The sequence below is a fragment of the Acinonyx jubatus genome, chromosome B3 (genome assembly GCF_027475565.1).
Source record: "Acinonyx jubatus isolate Ajub_Pintada_27869175 chromosome B3, VMU_Ajub_asm_v1.0, whole genome shotgun sequence".
NCBI classification, from domain to species: domain Eukaryota; kingdom Metazoa; phylum Chordata; class Mammalia; order Carnivora; family Felidae; genus Acinonyx; species Acinonyx jubatus.
In genome coordinates, this window is record NC_069386.1 from 19,213,441 (window position 1) to 19,230,024 (window position 16,584).

The 16,584-nt window shown below is 45.4% G+C and overlaps 1 protein-coding gene across 2 annotated transcripts; it reads right to left on the reverse strand.

Moving 5' to 3' along the window:
* Window positions 1-5,648: 5,648 nt before the first annotated feature.
* SELENOS (selenoprotein S) lies at window positions 5,649-16,537 on the reverse strand. Of its 2 annotated transcripts, none has more exons than XM_027067923.2 (5): window positions 16,310-16,537; window positions 15,497-15,631; window positions 12,779-12,885; window positions 7,693-7,861; window positions 5,649-6,243 (listed from the first exon to the last, which is right to left on the reverse strand). In XM_027067923.2, exons 1-5 carry the CDS (start codon window positions 16,383-16,385, stop codon window positions 6,164-6,166), a joined length of 567 nt encoding a protein of 188 aa, XP_026923724.1. In that variant the 5' UTR covers window positions 16,386-16,537; the 3' UTR covers window positions 5,649-6,163. The 2 variants fall into 2 exon arrangements, with proteins under 2 accessions (XP_026923724.1, XP_053079608.1); XM_053223633.1 differs by lacking the exon at window positions 16,310-16,537 and adding an exon at window positions 16,251-16,296.
* Window positions 16,538-16,584: the final 47 nt, after the last annotated feature.

Here is a 16,584-nt window from a genome sequence, read left to right on the forward strand (position 1 = left end):
CCTTGTGGCAACAAAGGGAACTGGAAAGACAGTGAGGTCACCTAGCCACTTCTGATGGGCTCCCAAGTGTATGGGGAGGACAGGGAGAAGGACAAACTGAAGGTAGTTATTTATGGTCAATGTAGAACCTAAGTGGGAAACCAGAAAGCTCTGATGGAATTCCTGTATTCGTTATGGCTGCAGGGGAGAAATGGCTGTCCAGGGCTGGACTGTAAGGGTTGCAGAGTTGCACTGCCAATGAAATGCTTGGCCCTATCCGGTCTCGCACGCTAAGGGCACTGATGGGAAAGAGTGGGACCTTGAGCTATGGGTTGATGCAGAGGAGGCTGAAAACCTTGACCTCTAAATCCCTTTGCCTCAGCCCAGCCAGCCTCCCCCTGAAGGAACACCTTTCCATGAACACACCTGGGGCAGCTACCTCTCCTGCTGACGCCAATTACAACCTCAAGGACTCACCCATTCTCCTCCTTAGTGCCTCCAGGCCACAGAATAGTTTGATCCCAACATATGCCAGATGGAAAAGTACCATGCCGGTAGTGGAAGGGCAGAGCTGAACAGGCCCTGGCAGAGCCTCATCCCTCTGTGCTGGCAGGAGTCTGGGAAGAATCATAGTAATGGACCCAAGGCTCCCAGAAGGACAATGAATTATAAAAGGCTTACTGGAGCTGAACTTCTCAAAATGGAATTCAGGGTTTAATGTGTTGGCTGGGGAATGGTGTTCAGGTCCACTAGATTCCTTATCTGAAGCCTGTGTTCAAAGTGGCCTAGAGTCAGCTCCCCATGATTCTGGCTTGAATGGACTGCCAAATATGGCTCCCTGCAGTTCATACAGGTCAGCTTCTTGGGGCAAGAATGGAGTGGAGAGTGGATGTGGAGGGGTAAACAGAAATTACCCAGCACTGTCACTGTCACTATCCTTGATAGTGGTAATGAACACTGATGCCTCCTCACCAGCACCATTTTTAGTGCATTGATAAAGGGATGTCCTCAAGGCCACTTCTGGATGGTATCATTAAGGGGTACACTGTAGGCCCCTGTATTAGCTTCTTCTGGCTGTTGTAACAAATTACCACAAACTGGGTGACTTGCAACAACAGAAATTTATTCTCTTATAGTTCTAAAGGAGAGTCCAAAGTTAAAGTGTTGGCATGGCCATGCTCTTTCCCTGCCTCTAGGGGACGATCCTTCCTTGTCTTTTTTGGTCCTAGTAGCCCCAGGCAGTCCTCAGCTTGTGGCTGCATCACTCCAGTCTCTGCCTCTATCTTCACAGGGTTGTCTTCAGTCTGTGTGTCTCGTCTTCTTGTAAGGACACCGATTGTTATGGGCTGAATCCTGTTCCCCCTGAAGTCACATGTTGGAGCCTTAGCCTCCAGTACCTCAGAATGTGACTGCATTTGGAGATAGGGTCTTAAAGACATAATTATGTTAAAAGGAAGCCTTCAGGGTGGGCCCTAATCCAAACTGAGGGGTCTTTTTAAATTTTTTTTAATGTTTTATTTATTTTTGAGAGAGAGTGAGACAGAGCGTGAGCAGGGGAGGGCCAGAGAGAGGGAGACACAAAATCTGAAGCAGGCTCCAGACTCTGAGTTGTCAGCACAGAGCCTGACACGGGGCTCGAACCACGAGCCGTGAGAACATGACCTGAGCTGAAGTCGGACGCCCAACCGACTGAGCCACCTAGGTCCCCCAAAGGATCTTTTTAAAAGAGGAGATGGGGACATGCAGAGAAAGGAGAAAAGACCACGTGAAGAGGCGCCAAGAGGGTGGCCATCTGCAAGACAGCAAGGGGCCTCAGAGGAAAGCAAGCCTGCAGACTTCGACTTCCAGCCTCCAGAATCTTGCGATAAGAAATTCTGTTGTTTAAGCTACCTGGTCTATGGTGCTTCATTATGGCAGCCCCAGCAGACAAATACACTAATCACACTGGATTAAGGCCTACCCTAATTCAGCATGACCTCGAATGAACTCCTTTTAATTTGATAACATCTACAAAGATGCTATTTCCAAATGAGGTCACATTCACAGGTACCAGGGGTTAGGTCTTCCAACATATCTTTTGGGGGATAGATTTCAACCCGTAACAGCCACCAGGGCATCAGTTGACCAGTTTAGCTGGTATTATGTTGACCCCATGAGCTCTAGCTTTCAGCGGAGTTCAGCCAGTGAGGCACTGGCAGAGACTGGTGGGTGGGAAAGTGGGGTCAGAGTACTTATTCTGGTTCCTTCTCACTGGGAAGCACGGGTTGGCTCTCTCTACCGCAGGCCGTCTTTGTCAGGTGGATTTCTCCCACATAGGCCCTCTCTACAGGTTCTGGTGACTGGTCTCTTTGCAGATCTTTAGCTTGTGGGGTGGGGAGGAAAGCATCAATGGCTCCCCAGTGGTGCTGGCTGCCCCTGGCATTGTACCCTCTCTCACTGGTTTCCCTAAACCCCAACTACACCTATGCAGTTAGCTTCTCTACTGAGTACTTACTGAGTACTTACTCCTACTGAGTACTTACTCCTCTACTGAGTACTTACTCCTCCATCAACTGGTTTGAGTAAGCCATGTTTCCTGCTGGACCCTAACCATTAACAGGGCATTTTCTAAGCTCCTTTTGGGATCAGGGTGTGATATATTTACCAGAGCAGCATTCTTCCTATTTGTTAGGCAATTCTCTTGATTACAAATCTTGGGGATGGTCCTCAAGGATCAAGTGGGGGAACACTGATCCAGATTGGGTATTTCAAAGACTGAAAGACTGGTATTAGAAGATCCATGAGGATTTACCATACTTCCACTGCAAATGGCCAGTTTCTTTCCCTTCCCTGCTTCCACACCCTTCTACATGGTTTTTGTTTCTTCCATTGAGAGGTCTTCCCTCACCTTTGCATCGGGCCTGGACTTAGGAATTGGTTAGGCTGATGGGATGGTGGCAAATGTGAAGCAAACAGACTTGGAAAGTTTTGGCACACTCTTCCTGGAGCTGAATCACCATGTGAACAAGCCCAGCCAGGCTGTTGGAGATTGAGAAACACATGGCCTCCCTCACCTGCCGCCAGCTGAGAGCCAGCCAACCAGTGTGTAAGGTGTCCGTACCTGTGTGGTTTCCACAATGCCCCCAACACTGGTTACCTTCTTGACTTTTTAACTTCCTCTAACTCCAGCATTTAGTGGTCAGGAAGGTGAGAAAAAAAGCACATAGCAACGGCCAGAAAGGTAGGAGCAAACCAGTCACGTGTGGAGTCCTAGCAGTCAACAGTGTTTTTCTAAGGAGTGCTCAATTATCGCCAGTGATGCTTGGTTAAGGGGAGTACTGAGAATGATCCGTCAGGCAGTACCACAGGTGACCTTAAGAGCTTTGGAGAGGCAGAACTAGACAGAGATTACAGAAAACTGGTTCAAGGAGGGAACTGGCAAGGGGAGAGATGTGGGCCATTGTGGGAATAAAACCCAGCTTGTGGTGCTGTGGCAGACAGAATAGGAGGGGCAGCAAGGAGGGGTCAAGTGCTACTAGGCCAAATAAGACGTAACCAAGAGTTCCACCAGTTTGAAATCTGATGGCCCAGTGAGAGCCCAGTGTTCAGCAGGTCGGGTAAGGAGCAGATGACAAGCAGAGACAACTCCAAGCTTGAGCTGCAGGGAAGGGCACCAGTGGGAGCCAAGGCTCTGTTTCACATGGGCTCATTCTTGTTTGGATGCAAAGCCCGCTTGAACATGTGGTGAGGAAGAGCCAGTAGAGAGGGCAGGGGGTTAGGAGAGGCAAGAGTGGAGTCTGTGAGAGGGTAGGGGATCCGAATGACTGTTCAAATCTTTCTCCTCATGTACAGAGGCAGGTGCACGGGTCAAGGACAGAACTCCAACTACCAGAGTTTCAACTGAAGACTCATCTGTATCTTGCCCAAGGGTCTACTAATGTTTCTCCATGATCAGGATGGACTGGGTCACACATTCATCACTGAAAACTTACAGCTCCCAAGGGTCTATCATGTCAGTTCCAAGCTGCCATCCCAGCCGCAGCCCCTTTGCTGAGGCATGAGGCAGTGTCCTGCCCGGTTCGACATGGCTCTCTGGCCCTGGCCCACTCTCTTCTTCCCCACAGGCCTCAGGTTCTGGCTCCACCTCCTCCTCCTTTCAAGAGGATAGCAAGACCCACCTTCCCTGGCTACCTCAGCCCACCCTTCTGAAACGCTTTCTGCCCTCAGCTTGTGGCACACAATTTCCCCACTATTTCTACCCCACAGAACTGCTTCATTGGCTAGAGCAAGGTCCCCACCCTGGTTATCTTGGGCCCTTGGCTGTTAGGGGTGCAAGGATGAAGTCAACTATGGTGATCAGGGCTCAAAATTCAAGCATCGTTTCTTCCCATGTGCTCATGACTTGCTAATTTCTAAATTTATGGAAAAACGAGGCTTGAGGGAAATGAGTCACAGCTCACGTATACTAAAACATGCCCTTCCACTTCTAAAATGAATCACTGAGAGCAACTTAACACGTTTTCAGCTACAGAAAATATGTAAAAGAAAGAATTATTAAAAAGTTCCTTTACAGCCCACAAGGGAATCTCTCTAAATGTAAACAAATCTGGATAAAATACTTTAACCCAAGTGTGAAACTTCCCATGCTGTAAGGCTTCTATACTGGTAAAAAGCCAATCTGGTTACAAACTGGAAACTGGGATCTCCTAAACCTCACAAACCCCAACCTTGTTTTCACTGGCCTGCTCTTCTGTCTGGAACCCCTGGTATCCCCCACCCAAAATTTTCTTTTATAAATTTTTTTAAATATTTTATTTATTTTTGAGAGACAGACACAGCACAAGTGGGGAAGGGGCAGAGAGAGGAGACACAGAATCCGAAGCAGGCTCCAGGCTCCGAGCTTAGCACAGAGCCCGATGTGGGGCTCGAACTCACAAACTGTGAGATCATGACCTGAGCTGAAGTCGGAAGCTCAACTGAGCCACCCAGGCGCCCCTCCCCCACCCAAAATTTAACTCAAATGTCTCCAGACTCAAATTCTAGTCTTGACTATCCCAACCTACTTGTTTGTTAAGTACGCTGTTCAAGTGTCCTGTTTTTGCTCTCCCCAACCTTCCCCAAGAGACTGTGAGTCCCATAAAACCAGAATGTATTTCTTCCTTTCTTTATATCAAGGAAGACGACCACAGAATACTTCACATATATCAGATACTCAACTCAAGAATGTTGGCTAATTTATATATGAGACCACTCTAGGATACTTTCCCGGCTAATTCTGAAGATTAATTTTGTTCCTTCTTAGGATATCTCCACTTGACAGCAGGCTCTAAACTACAGCACACAGGCCAAATCCAGCCCACGAGCTAAGAAGGAGTCATCGTGCAAGGGGAATGACCCACAGGGCCCTTAGAAACCTGGATGGCACTCAAGACACCTCTAGACAAGATGTTTATCTTATTGGTTTAGCAATTCCACTCCAAGCACCCGATTTTGTGGACAAACCCCAATGGGTCTGCCAACTCTGGGAATCATTGTAGCTGTCATGCGCCATGCTCACCACAGGAGAGAAATCATAAGGAGGGAAAATGAGTAATAGTAGGAGGTTGTGGGATGATAAAAAGCTGTTTAATGTTTGACAAATTCAAGTTCATAAAGAAGTTTCCTTGAATTTAATAAAGATGCTAAAAATGTTCTTTGCATTTTTTTTTAATACTTACAGGTTTTTTAACAAAGTTCTGTACATAAAAATAAATATACAGAAACAACCCCATCAACTGTCTGCATCAGTAATCCTCGCTGGTGGGCTCACCATTTACAAGGAAGACATCATTCAACGCAACCTGTCACAGAGACTGTCCTACCAGCAAGGACTTCTAACTTGAAGAACCATTACTAGTCTCTTTCATCTCAAGATTGTTAGTCACCTGGAGGGTCTTATCTACCAACTAGCAATAACTCATGAAATCAATGAACACACTCATTGTGTTCACAGTTAGTGAACTGTGACCAACTGTCACTACTGCTAGTGGTGAGGTCTATATCCTATGCGGACTTCGACCATTAAAGATGCAGGTGTAGTTAAGATCAGAAATAAACCCCACTCCCCTTGGCTAGTCACTGTGAAAAGTGTGCGTAAGGCAATTGAACTGAGGGTTACGGATTCATCTTGCTAATGTCAAAAGCGACACTAACAAGATTCTTAGCCTCATCCACCAGCTGACGGGCCTCTGCGTCCGGGTCTCCAGGAGCAGGCTCCACCTCCTTCACCAGACAAAGGGTTGTAACCTGGGATGAGAGAAAGGAAGCAAAACAGTACTGGGAACATTCTGTATCAAACATAAAATCGTGATCCTCACATGCAAAGCACTACAAAGCTATGGATTCTATTCTCACAGACATTTTCACCAAACTTTTAGCTACCATGTGAAAAAAATAACTTTATTCTGTGACTGCACTTTGAATTGACTTTCGGCTGGGAATAAAAGAAGCCATCCAGCTTCCTGATCTCAACTCCTCAAACATATGAAAACTCCCCAAAACACACAACAAATTTGCCCCAAAAAACCTCTCAAGATGGCTGGATTTAAATATATGGAGGCCCCTATTATAGTGCTTAACAAAATGTATACAATTCAACAGCGCCTGGGTGGCTCAGGCAGTTAAGCATTTCTTAGTCTTGGCTCAGGTCATGATCTCATGGTTCATGGGATTGAGCCCCGAGTCAGGCTCTGTACTGACAGCACAGAGCTTGCCTGGGATTCTCTCTCTCCTTCTCTCTCTGCTCCTCCCCTGCTTGTGCTCTAACTCTCCCGCTCTAAAATAAATAAATAAGTAAATAAAATGTATACATGCAAATAAGGACTGTTCAAGCTACAGAAAATAAATTTAAAAAAATCAAAACAGAACAGAACTTGCTGTTCTCAGTGAGAAATGGGTAATCTATGTATTCTGCCCTCATTCTTAACCCTGCAAACTCACTAGCTTCCCAAAGTTAATGGACATTTGGTAACTGGGTTGAGTGCTCAGGTTTTAGGCCAGTGAGACCTTAACTGAGGTGGTTTTGCTCTTTACTTGCTGTGGCATCTTTGGGCAATAACTCCCTATGCCTCAATTTCCTTATTTGTAACACACCAAGCTAGTCAGAGAGCATCTAGCTCAGGATCAATGGAAACACTAAGATACCATGCACATAGCAATATCATGCATTACATTTTCTACGATTTCCACTCCTCTCCTAAATATCACCACTGTCTGCTCTGAAAAATATCCTTCCAGCAAGGTAAGTTAAAAAAAATTTTTTTTAATGTTTATTTTTGAGAGAGAGAGAGAGTGAGTACATGTGCAGGCAAGTGCAAGCAGGGGAGGGGCAGACATACGAGTGCCATCATTCCACTCACTGGGGCCTTGACTGACCTCCCTTTCAACTTATTGAAGGTTTACTTTTTTTTTTTTTTTTACTAAGTGGACACTGAGGCCAAGGAGGTTACAGGCCTTCAGAAAGCAGGATTTTCACCCACATCCTTGCCCTGGGACACTGGGTAAGAGGGCTCCCCAGGTTGGTGACTGCCAGGGGTATGGGGGGCTTGGTATGCGCTTCTTCTGTTTAATCTCCATAATCCTAAACTTCGGAATTAGCCTCACTTTATAGACAACAAAAGAAAGAAACAGAACCTTGTTTTTAAAAGGTAAATATATGCCATAATTGCTCAAAATGCTTTAACGTTAGGTACTTACCACCTCCTCGCAGAGGTTTTCTGTCAGACTTCCGTTTCGGCAGGACTGATGAAGTAGAAGGCCCAGCACTATCTTCTTCCGGGGGCTTTCTTACATTTCCTTTGTAACTTTTTCCTTCTTGCATGCTGTCCCACATTTCAATCTTCTGTCTCCTTTTTTGTTCTTCAAGCTGAGGAAGAATCACACGTTACAGAATGAATTCAGAAGCTGTCATCTTCCTCAAAGAAAACGCAAACTGTGCCAATTTTCTAATTTTTGTTTTTTAATTTTAGGGCATGCAAACAGGAGAGAGACACAGAGGGAGAGAGAGAGAGAAACTTTTTTTAAAAATTTTTAAAAATTTACATCCAAGTTAGTTAGCATATAGCGCAACAACGATTTCAGGAGTAGATTCCTTAATGCCCCTTACCCATTTAGCCCATCCCCCCTCCCACAACCCCTCCCGTAACCCTCAGTTTGTTCTCCATATTGAAGAGTCTCTTATGTTTTGTCCCTGTTTTTTGTATTATTTTTGTTTCCCTTCCCTTATGTTCATCTGTTTTGTCTGTTTCCCTTGCCTCCGGAGATGTGTTAAAATCCTCATATGAGTGAAGCCATATGATATTTGTCTTTCTCCGACTAATTTCACTTAGCATAATACCCTCCAGTTCCATCCATGTAGTTGCAAACGGCAAGATTTCATTCTTTTTGACTGCCGAGTAATACTCCATTGTGTGTGTGTGTGTGTGTGTGTGTGTGTGTGTGTGTACCATATCTTCTTTATCCATTCATCCATCGATGGACATTTGGGCTCTTTCCATACTTTGGCTATTGTTGATAGTGCTGCTATAAACATTGGGGTGCATGTGTCCCTTTGAAACAGCACACCTGTATCCCTTGGATAAATACCTAGTAGTGCAATTGCTGGGTCGTAGGGTAGTTCTATTTTTAATTTTTTGAGGAACCTCCATACTGTTTTCCAGAGTGGCTACACCCGTTTGCATTCCCAACAGCAGTGCAAAAGGGTTCCTTTTTCTCCGCACCCTTGTCAACATCTGTTGTTGTCTGAGTTAATGTTAGCCATTCTGACAGGTGTGAGGTGGTATCTCATTGTGGTTTTGATTTGTATTTTCCTGATGATGAGTGATGTTGAGCATTTATTCATGTGTCGGTTGGCCATCTGGATGTCTTCTTTGGAGAAGTGTCTATTCATGTCTTTGGTATATTTCTTCACTGGATTGTTTTTTGGGTGTTGAGTTTGATAAGTTCTTTATAGAATACTAACCTTTATCTGATATGTTGTTTGCAAATATCTTCTCCCATTCTGTCGGTTGCCTTTTACTTTTGCTGATTGTTTCCTTAGCTGTGCAGAAACTTGTTATTTTGATGAGGTCCCAGTAGTTCATTTTTGCTTGTTTCCCTTGCTTCCAGAAACGTGTTGAGTAAGAAGTTGCTGCAGCCAAGATCAAGGAGGTTTTTGCCTGCTTTCTCCTCGAGGATTTTGATGGCTTCCTGTCTTACATTTAGGTCTTCCATCCATTTTGAGTTTATTTTTGTGTATAGTGTAAGAAAGTGGTCCAGGTTCATTCTTCTGCATGTCGCTGTCCAGTTTTCCCAGTACCACTTGCTGAAGAGACTGTCTTTATTCCATTGGATATTCTTTCTTGCTTTGTCAAAGATTAGGTGGCCATACGTCTGTTGGTCCACTTCTGGGTTCTCTATTCTGTTCCACTGATCTGAGTGTCTGTTCTTGTGCCAAGTACCATACTGTCTTGATGATTATAGCTTTGTAATATAGCTTGAAGTCCGGGATTGTGATGCCTCCTGCTTTGGTTTTCTTTTTCAAGATTGCTTGGCTATTTGGGGTCCTTTCTGGTTCCATACAAATTTGAGGATTATTTGTTCTAGCTCTGTGAAGAATGCTGGTGTTATTTTGATAGGGATTGCATTGAATATGTAGATTGCTTTGGATAGTATCGACATTTTAACAATATTTGTTCTTCCTATCCAGGAGCATGGAATCTTTTTCCATTTTTTTTGTGTCTTCTTCAATTTCTTTCATAAGTTTTCTATAGTTTTCAGTGTATAGATTTTTTACCTTTTTGGTTAGATTTATTCATAGGTATTTTATGGTTTTTGGTCCAATTATAAGGGGGATCGATTGCTTGATTTCTCTTTCTCTTGCTTCATAGTTGGTGAATAGGAATGCAACTGATTTCTCTGCGTTGATTTTATATCCTGCCACTTTGCTGAACTCATGAATCAGTTCTGGCAGTTTTTTGGTGCTATCTTTTGGGTTTTCCATATAGAATATCATGTCATCTGCAAAGAGTGAAAGTTTGACTTCCTCCTGGCTGATTTGGATGCCTTTTAGTTCTTTGTATTGTCTGATTGCAGAGGCTAAGACTTCCAATACTATGTTGAATAACAGTGGCGAGAGTGGACATCCCTGTCTTGTTCCTGACCTTAGGGGAAAGCTCTCAGTTTTTCCCCATTGAAGATGATATTAGCGTTGGGTTATTCATATATGGAGAGAGAGAATCTTAAGCAGGCTCCACGCTCAAAGCGGAGCCCAATGCAAAGTTCTAACTCACGAATGTGAGATCATGACCTGAACTGAAATCGAGTTGGACGCTCAACCGAGTGAGCCACCTGGCACCCCAACAATTTTCTAATTTAAAAGTCCTTCAAACCAAACCTTCACCTGTGTTTTCTTTAGTTAATAACAGTGCTGTCATCTAGTGGTAGGAATTTAACTCACAAACAGAAACTTTACTAAAGAAAGCAAAAGGCATCATGGAAAAATGAATACCGATCAGTTCTCCTGAAACTTGCCCATAGGAGGACATGTGAAAGAATTCTGACTTGGAACAGGTGAGCGTGGCTGGCAGGCCTGCTCTGTGGCCATGTGGCCATGTTACCTAAATCACTTAATCCCTCTGCTTTGCATTCTGTGAGGATCTAATGAGAGAAGATTTGAAAGTGCTTTGAAAGTCAAATACTACTGGAAACATAAGGAAAAACTAATCTTGGTGGAAAACTGTGCACAACAATGAGCACTTGAGAAAGCTTGTAATCCTACAGTGAGTAGGCACCCGAGGAGGGTGGGCACACGGTGCCCTGGGCCTTTGCCTCTGCTTCCTACTCCCAGAAGAACAACATTTCTGCCAGTAACTGGGTACCATAGCTTACATACGCTACATTTCCCATTCCCGTGGAATCCACACCCAAACTGCTGTTCATTCTGGTTCCAGTTACACTGTGATGTCACAAGGGTATGTGAGAAGATGCCTTAAGAAATCACATATCCAGAAAATTCCTCCATGGCTTTCAGAGCCCCTTGCTGATAACCCCAAATACCTGTCTCCCCATGCTTCTGCTGTCTGCAGATACAAGAAGTCAAGGAGGAAATCATCTATTCTATACTCCTAGCTGACACAGAGAATGCCAGGATGGGACTCAGCTGACAAATCCTGAGACTACAAACAAGAGAGCGCAGTTAGCTGTGGGTCAGGCAGGCTCAGTCAGTTGATTATTACTATTATGTTTGTGAAGTACACGAGACAGAACCACATGTGCTACAACAATCTGAACACTGAACACAAGCTTTTGTCCCTTTTCCAATTTTCGGGGGCTCAGACTGCAATTTTAAAAAGTGATTTTTTAAAAAGATTATTTTTAGCTGCATCGGCAAACTGCATAAACGATCAAGCTATCTCATGGACACCACACAAAAAACTCAGGTCCTGAAGTCATCCATTCTGACACGCAGAAGGAATTCAACTTATTCGGTGGCTCTAGGAACAATAATAATTACATGGTTTGAGATCGGCAGAGCAAAAACCTAAAATATGCTCAAAACTGGCTCAAAAACTAAAAGAACTAAAACATGCTCAAAAATGGCATTTATGTATACTCTGCTGCCACTTCAATGAAAAATTCCTATGTGTGTTTATATATGGATAAATACTTCTTGAAAAAATATCTACATATCCTAACAGAGAATGCTTGGGCAGCAGCAGGTAGAACAAGAAGATGAGAAACTTAATTTTCATGGTATTGATTTTTTATATCTCGAATTTTTTTACTCTATGTGATTTAAAAAGTTAAGTAACAGCAATGTGCTAGTACATTCTAGGTTACTGGCTGCTTTTAGTGGAAATGTGCAACTACACACAGAAGAAGGCTGCTGAGAGAGTTACCATGGAGGAGGAATGTGTGGAGCAGGTGTGGTCCTGCTCTACCCTTTCTTTCTGGGCTCCAGCCAAGCTGGGGAGACCAGGCAGAAACCACAAGAGCCACTAGCAGTGGCAGAAAGGCACATGACTCTGGAAACACCAGAGACACAGGCAAAGCCGACAGGAAGACCTATCGCTCTGCTGCCTTAGAGCCAGCAGAGGTTTCCTTCTGGGAGGATGAAGGGGGGCCCAGAAACATCTGGACTGACACTTCTCAGAAAGCAGAGTCCACACCTGGTCGTTTCAGTTACAGACAGGGTCCAATCTGGTGGGTGGTCTCGCACCTATGAAGGGCGGCACAATCCCCTGCCGGCTCAGGTCACTTCCAACCGCATCCTTGGTTCTTCCACCTCTCCCCTTCTCCTCCCCCCTCCCCAACCAAACCTGTAAAAAAGCTTTCAAAACTCCATCTCCTGCTCTCCTTCTCACCCTTGGGTTGAGCCCATCACCACCCTCCCTGGGCTCTCCTTCCATCCGCCGAAGGTGGCCCCACCAAGCTAGTTCATATGAGATACATGTCTCTTGAAAGAGACAGTGGAGGAAGAAGCTGAATGTGTACCCCGCGTGTCCAGTGCCACGGCACCCTGACACACCGTTTTGGGTGAAAATACTATGCGAGGAAACCACTGAAAAGCAAAAAGGTAAATAAAAGACATCTTTTTTAAAGGAGTCTTTTCCCCATAAACCGTAAGATATTGCACAAGGAAAGCACGCTGACAGATGCTAAGTGGAAATGATTCTGTCACAACCAGTTGTTCCCAGTACCCGCCCTAATGGGGGAGGCCATGCAGGCAAGCGTGTGTATACACACCCACACACACTCTTTTACCCACTTAAGACCATATATTCAAACTCAAACCGGTTCATACCTGTCTCAGTTTTTCCTTATGCTTTTCGACTTGTGCATTTAATTCTTCTTGCATTTTCAAACGGGCAGCTGCTAAAGCCTCTTGCCGTTTAACAACAACATCAGGTTCTAAAATGTCAGAAACAATTTGAGAAAAAAGAAACTCCTGAGAGTCCATATTATTAGAAGGATATGGAAGTACAGATGTCAGACAATACAAAAAAACATGGATTTTACACAAAAATTCTATTGCTCTGCATGTATTTTACTGCTTATGGGGGCAGAGGATTGTCCTATTGTCATAGTTCATAGCCCTAGTTAAATATCCAGGGCACCAGAAACCCTTTAGAAATGTGTTATGCCTGGGCTCCCCCAGCAATTCCAAGTCAGAGAGCCTGGCACAGCCCAGTGACTGAGACAGAAGTGGTTTGAGGGGCACCCCAAAATTCCATTCCACAACCTGGACACCTCCTGACACCCAGTCTCCAGGCTGACCAGAATGCTAGAAGACAACCAGGAGAAGATAAAGTTTTCTGATCATTAGCCGTCACTTACCTGGCCCAGATCTATACCACAAAGAGGTAATGATCCTTAGATACTTTACCCTTGTTTCTATGGAAAAGAAACATCCTTCCAGTTAGCATTAATGGAAATGAGCTCCCCAGCTTTATCTGTTTTATTTGGTTTATAAAACAAAGCAGAATTTTATAAATATTCAGCTTAAGTTCTCTATCTGCTCATCTACTCAGCCCACCATGTCAAGGATCACCAAAGGGCAAGGACACAGGGGTGTGGCTAATTTTTAAAGAAGAAAACAGGGGCGCTTGGGTAGCTCAGTCAGTTAAGCATCCAACTCTTGATTTCAGCTCAGGTTATGCTCTCACAGTTTCGTGAGTTCAACCCCCACGTTGGGCTCTGTGAAGAAGGCCCAGAGCCTGCTTGGGATCCTCTCTCCCTCCCTCTCCCTGCCCCTCCTCCACTCATGCTCTGTCTCAAAATAAATAAATTTTAAAAAATAAAGAAAAAAACAAAGAACTGTATGTTCAAATCAGCACTATACAAAAGTATAGGCAATCATCACGACCTAGACAGTAGTGGGAAAAGACCACTTAATTGAATCCACATAAAATGGACTAAAATGTTGTGGTCAGTCAAGGGAGCATATGCAGTGGTAGGAATGGCTGGAACTTTACCTTTAAGTAAATTATTTAGGTATTTATTTATTTTTGAGAGAGAGAGAGAAAATGTGACTGGGGGAGGGACAGAGAGAGAGGAGACAGAATCTGGAGCAGACTCCAGGCTCTGAGCTATCAGCACAGAGCTTGATGCGGGGCTCGAACTCATGAACTGTGATATCATGACCTGAGCTGAAGTCAGATGTATAACTAACTGGCTGAGCTACCCAGAAGCCCCTGGAATTTTACCTTAAACAAAACAAAATGACAATTCCACTTCATAGAAATATGAAGTTTGGTAACATTTGTAACTATCAGGTCATTCTCAGTATAAATCAATCAAGTGTGGAGTTTTTAAACCTGATTTTCCTAACAAAATCGTACAACAGCACAACATAACACTTTGGGCTGCACATTTACTTTTTGCAGTGCTTCACGAAAACAACGAGTTCTCTTTAAAAATGCCCATCTCATAGATCTGCTCTCCCAGTGTAAGACAGATTTCACACTGCCAGCACCTCCGCCATGAAGAGGGCTGTACTGGGTGACGAAAGCAGTTTCCTAACATCACTGCCACACTCTTGATGAAATCCTGCACCTTATGCAAGATGAACAACTGTAATTTGTAGTTTGTTGTTGGATGTACAGCCAATAATCAAAAAGATGGAGAGAATGGCAGGACCACAGGGCTTCGTGGGAAAGAGGAGAGGCATGTTTGAGTAAAGGACATTTCTAAGTCTTTCCACTAATGACTACTTTTGTGTCACAACATGTGCTTTTCTCTCTTCTCAGTAACTGTGGGGAGTCCAAAGAATGATTTTTATCTGTTTAATTATGCTGCTACTCCCCAAACATTTAACATTTCTTTTTTTTTTAAACTGTTTATTTTTGAGAGACAGAGTGTGAGTGGGGGAAGAGCAGAGAGAGAGAGACACAGAATCCGAAACAGGCTCCAGGCTCCGAGCTGTCCGCACAGAGTCTGACGTGGGGCTCAAACTCATGAACCGGTAGATCATGACCTGAGCCGAAGTTGGACGCTTAACCGACTGAACCACCCAGGTGCCCCTGAACATTTATCATTTAGATATGTCCTCAGAAACTAGCTTCTATCTAGCAAAAAGGCTAAATAAATTTTTGCCACAGCCAAATGTAACTTGAAAGCAGATCTGATGAGGAAGTTGCGGAAATCAAAATGTGATGGATATGAAGAACTAAGTCTGCATTTCTTGTCGCTCACAATGGTTCTAGAAATTTAGTAGGCAGACCCCCAAGTATGGAGAAGCTGTGAAATTTTCATTTCAATCCATCCCCTAAATGAAAAACCATTAAAAGATATGCAGGAGTGCCCTACCCACCACCAAGCAGGTTTTCCATCCCATGACAATCTCTGAAATTAAAAAACCTATTGCACATTTCCCCAAGATCAATTGCAGAAACATAAAATGGTTTTCCTCTCGTGCAGATTAGAAGCAAGACCTTCTTACTCTTGGTAACAGACTAACTTTTAAATGCTAGAAGAAAGAGGTGTAAAGCCACCGCCTTCCTTTCTGTTATCAGACACTAACCCACTGCAGCCGCAGCTCGGTCCAGCTGTCTCTGCCTCAGGGCCCTGAGTCGGGTGGAAAGCTTCTGAAATACCACGTAGAGAAGGATGCAGCTGAAGACGATGTACCAGCCATAGGTGGCTAGCAGGGAGCCCACTGAAAAGAAAAGTTTTCAAGAAAGTAACAAAAACATATATTGCTAGTGGACTTTTGCATAAAATTCACCAAAAGACAAAGGAAGCATAGCTCCTGCCCTCGAATCCCTCCGGGTCTAGCTGAGGAAATGGCCTCCCAAGTAGGCAGTTAAAATAGAAGCGAGTACAATTCGGGGGTCACCGAGAAGGGACTCCTCAACCATCTGGAGAGTCGGGGGTGGAGGGCAAGTCCGGAGAGCACGGGAAAGCGGGTTTTGACGGGTCTGGAGGGATGTTGATTCGACTCAGGAGGGCAAAGGCCTTTCGGACCTCAGAAATTTATAGACAGGGGTGGCCGTGGGGGCCGATACAGCGCCGGGTATGGGGGACGAAAGCGAGGTCTGGAATGAAATGCCAAGGGCCCAGTGGCCCCAGTAACGCAAGCCACAAAGGCTTGCTTCGCATAAAGGACTGGCGCAAAAAAGGGCCCGACGGCGCAGCCAGGAGGAGTGCAGCTCCTAGAGGGCCTCGGCGCGCGTTCCAGGCCAGCCGCCCGGACCTGCGTGGCCGCCACCGGCTCCCAGCCAGGCCTCCCCTGGCCTCCCCAGGCCCCGCCGGGCGCGCAGCGGAGGACGACCCACCAAACATGGCGGCGCCCAGGACAGCTGGTGGCACCAACCGGCAACCCGGGGCCACTCACCCGTGACGTGAAGGAAGCGCAATCCCTCTGTCTCCAGGGCCGGCCGCGCGGACAGCTGCTGCCCGTCGCGCTCCATGGCCGCCGCCGCCACCCTAGGTGGCCGGTCCGCGTCAGCTCGAGTCTTCGCCTTCCGGCCCGCCCCTCCGTATACGTGGCGCTCCGGGGACTAGCGTCCCTGAGCCCCGGCCAATCGCGGCGCGACCCGGTCCTGAGACTCGGCCTATCACAGCGAGGGTGTGTCCATCCAGGAGGGGCGGGGCGGGGCGGGGCGGGGC

Excerpts from the sequence above, each read along its gene's own strand:
- SELENOS (XM_027067923.2), bottom strand. The coding sequence starts at position 16,385 with ATGGAGCGCGACGGGCAGCAGCTGTCCGCGCGGCCGGCCCTGGAGACA. Across the intron at positions 7,862-12,778 it reads ATAAGGAAAAACTGAGACAG|CTTGAAGAACAAAAAAGGAG; the intron begins GTATGAACCGGT and ends ATTCTTCCTCAG. Across the intron at positions 6,244-7,692 it reads AAAACCTCTGCGAGGAGGTG|GTTACAACCCTTTGTCTGGT; the intron begins GTAAGTACCTAA and ends CTCTCATCCCAG.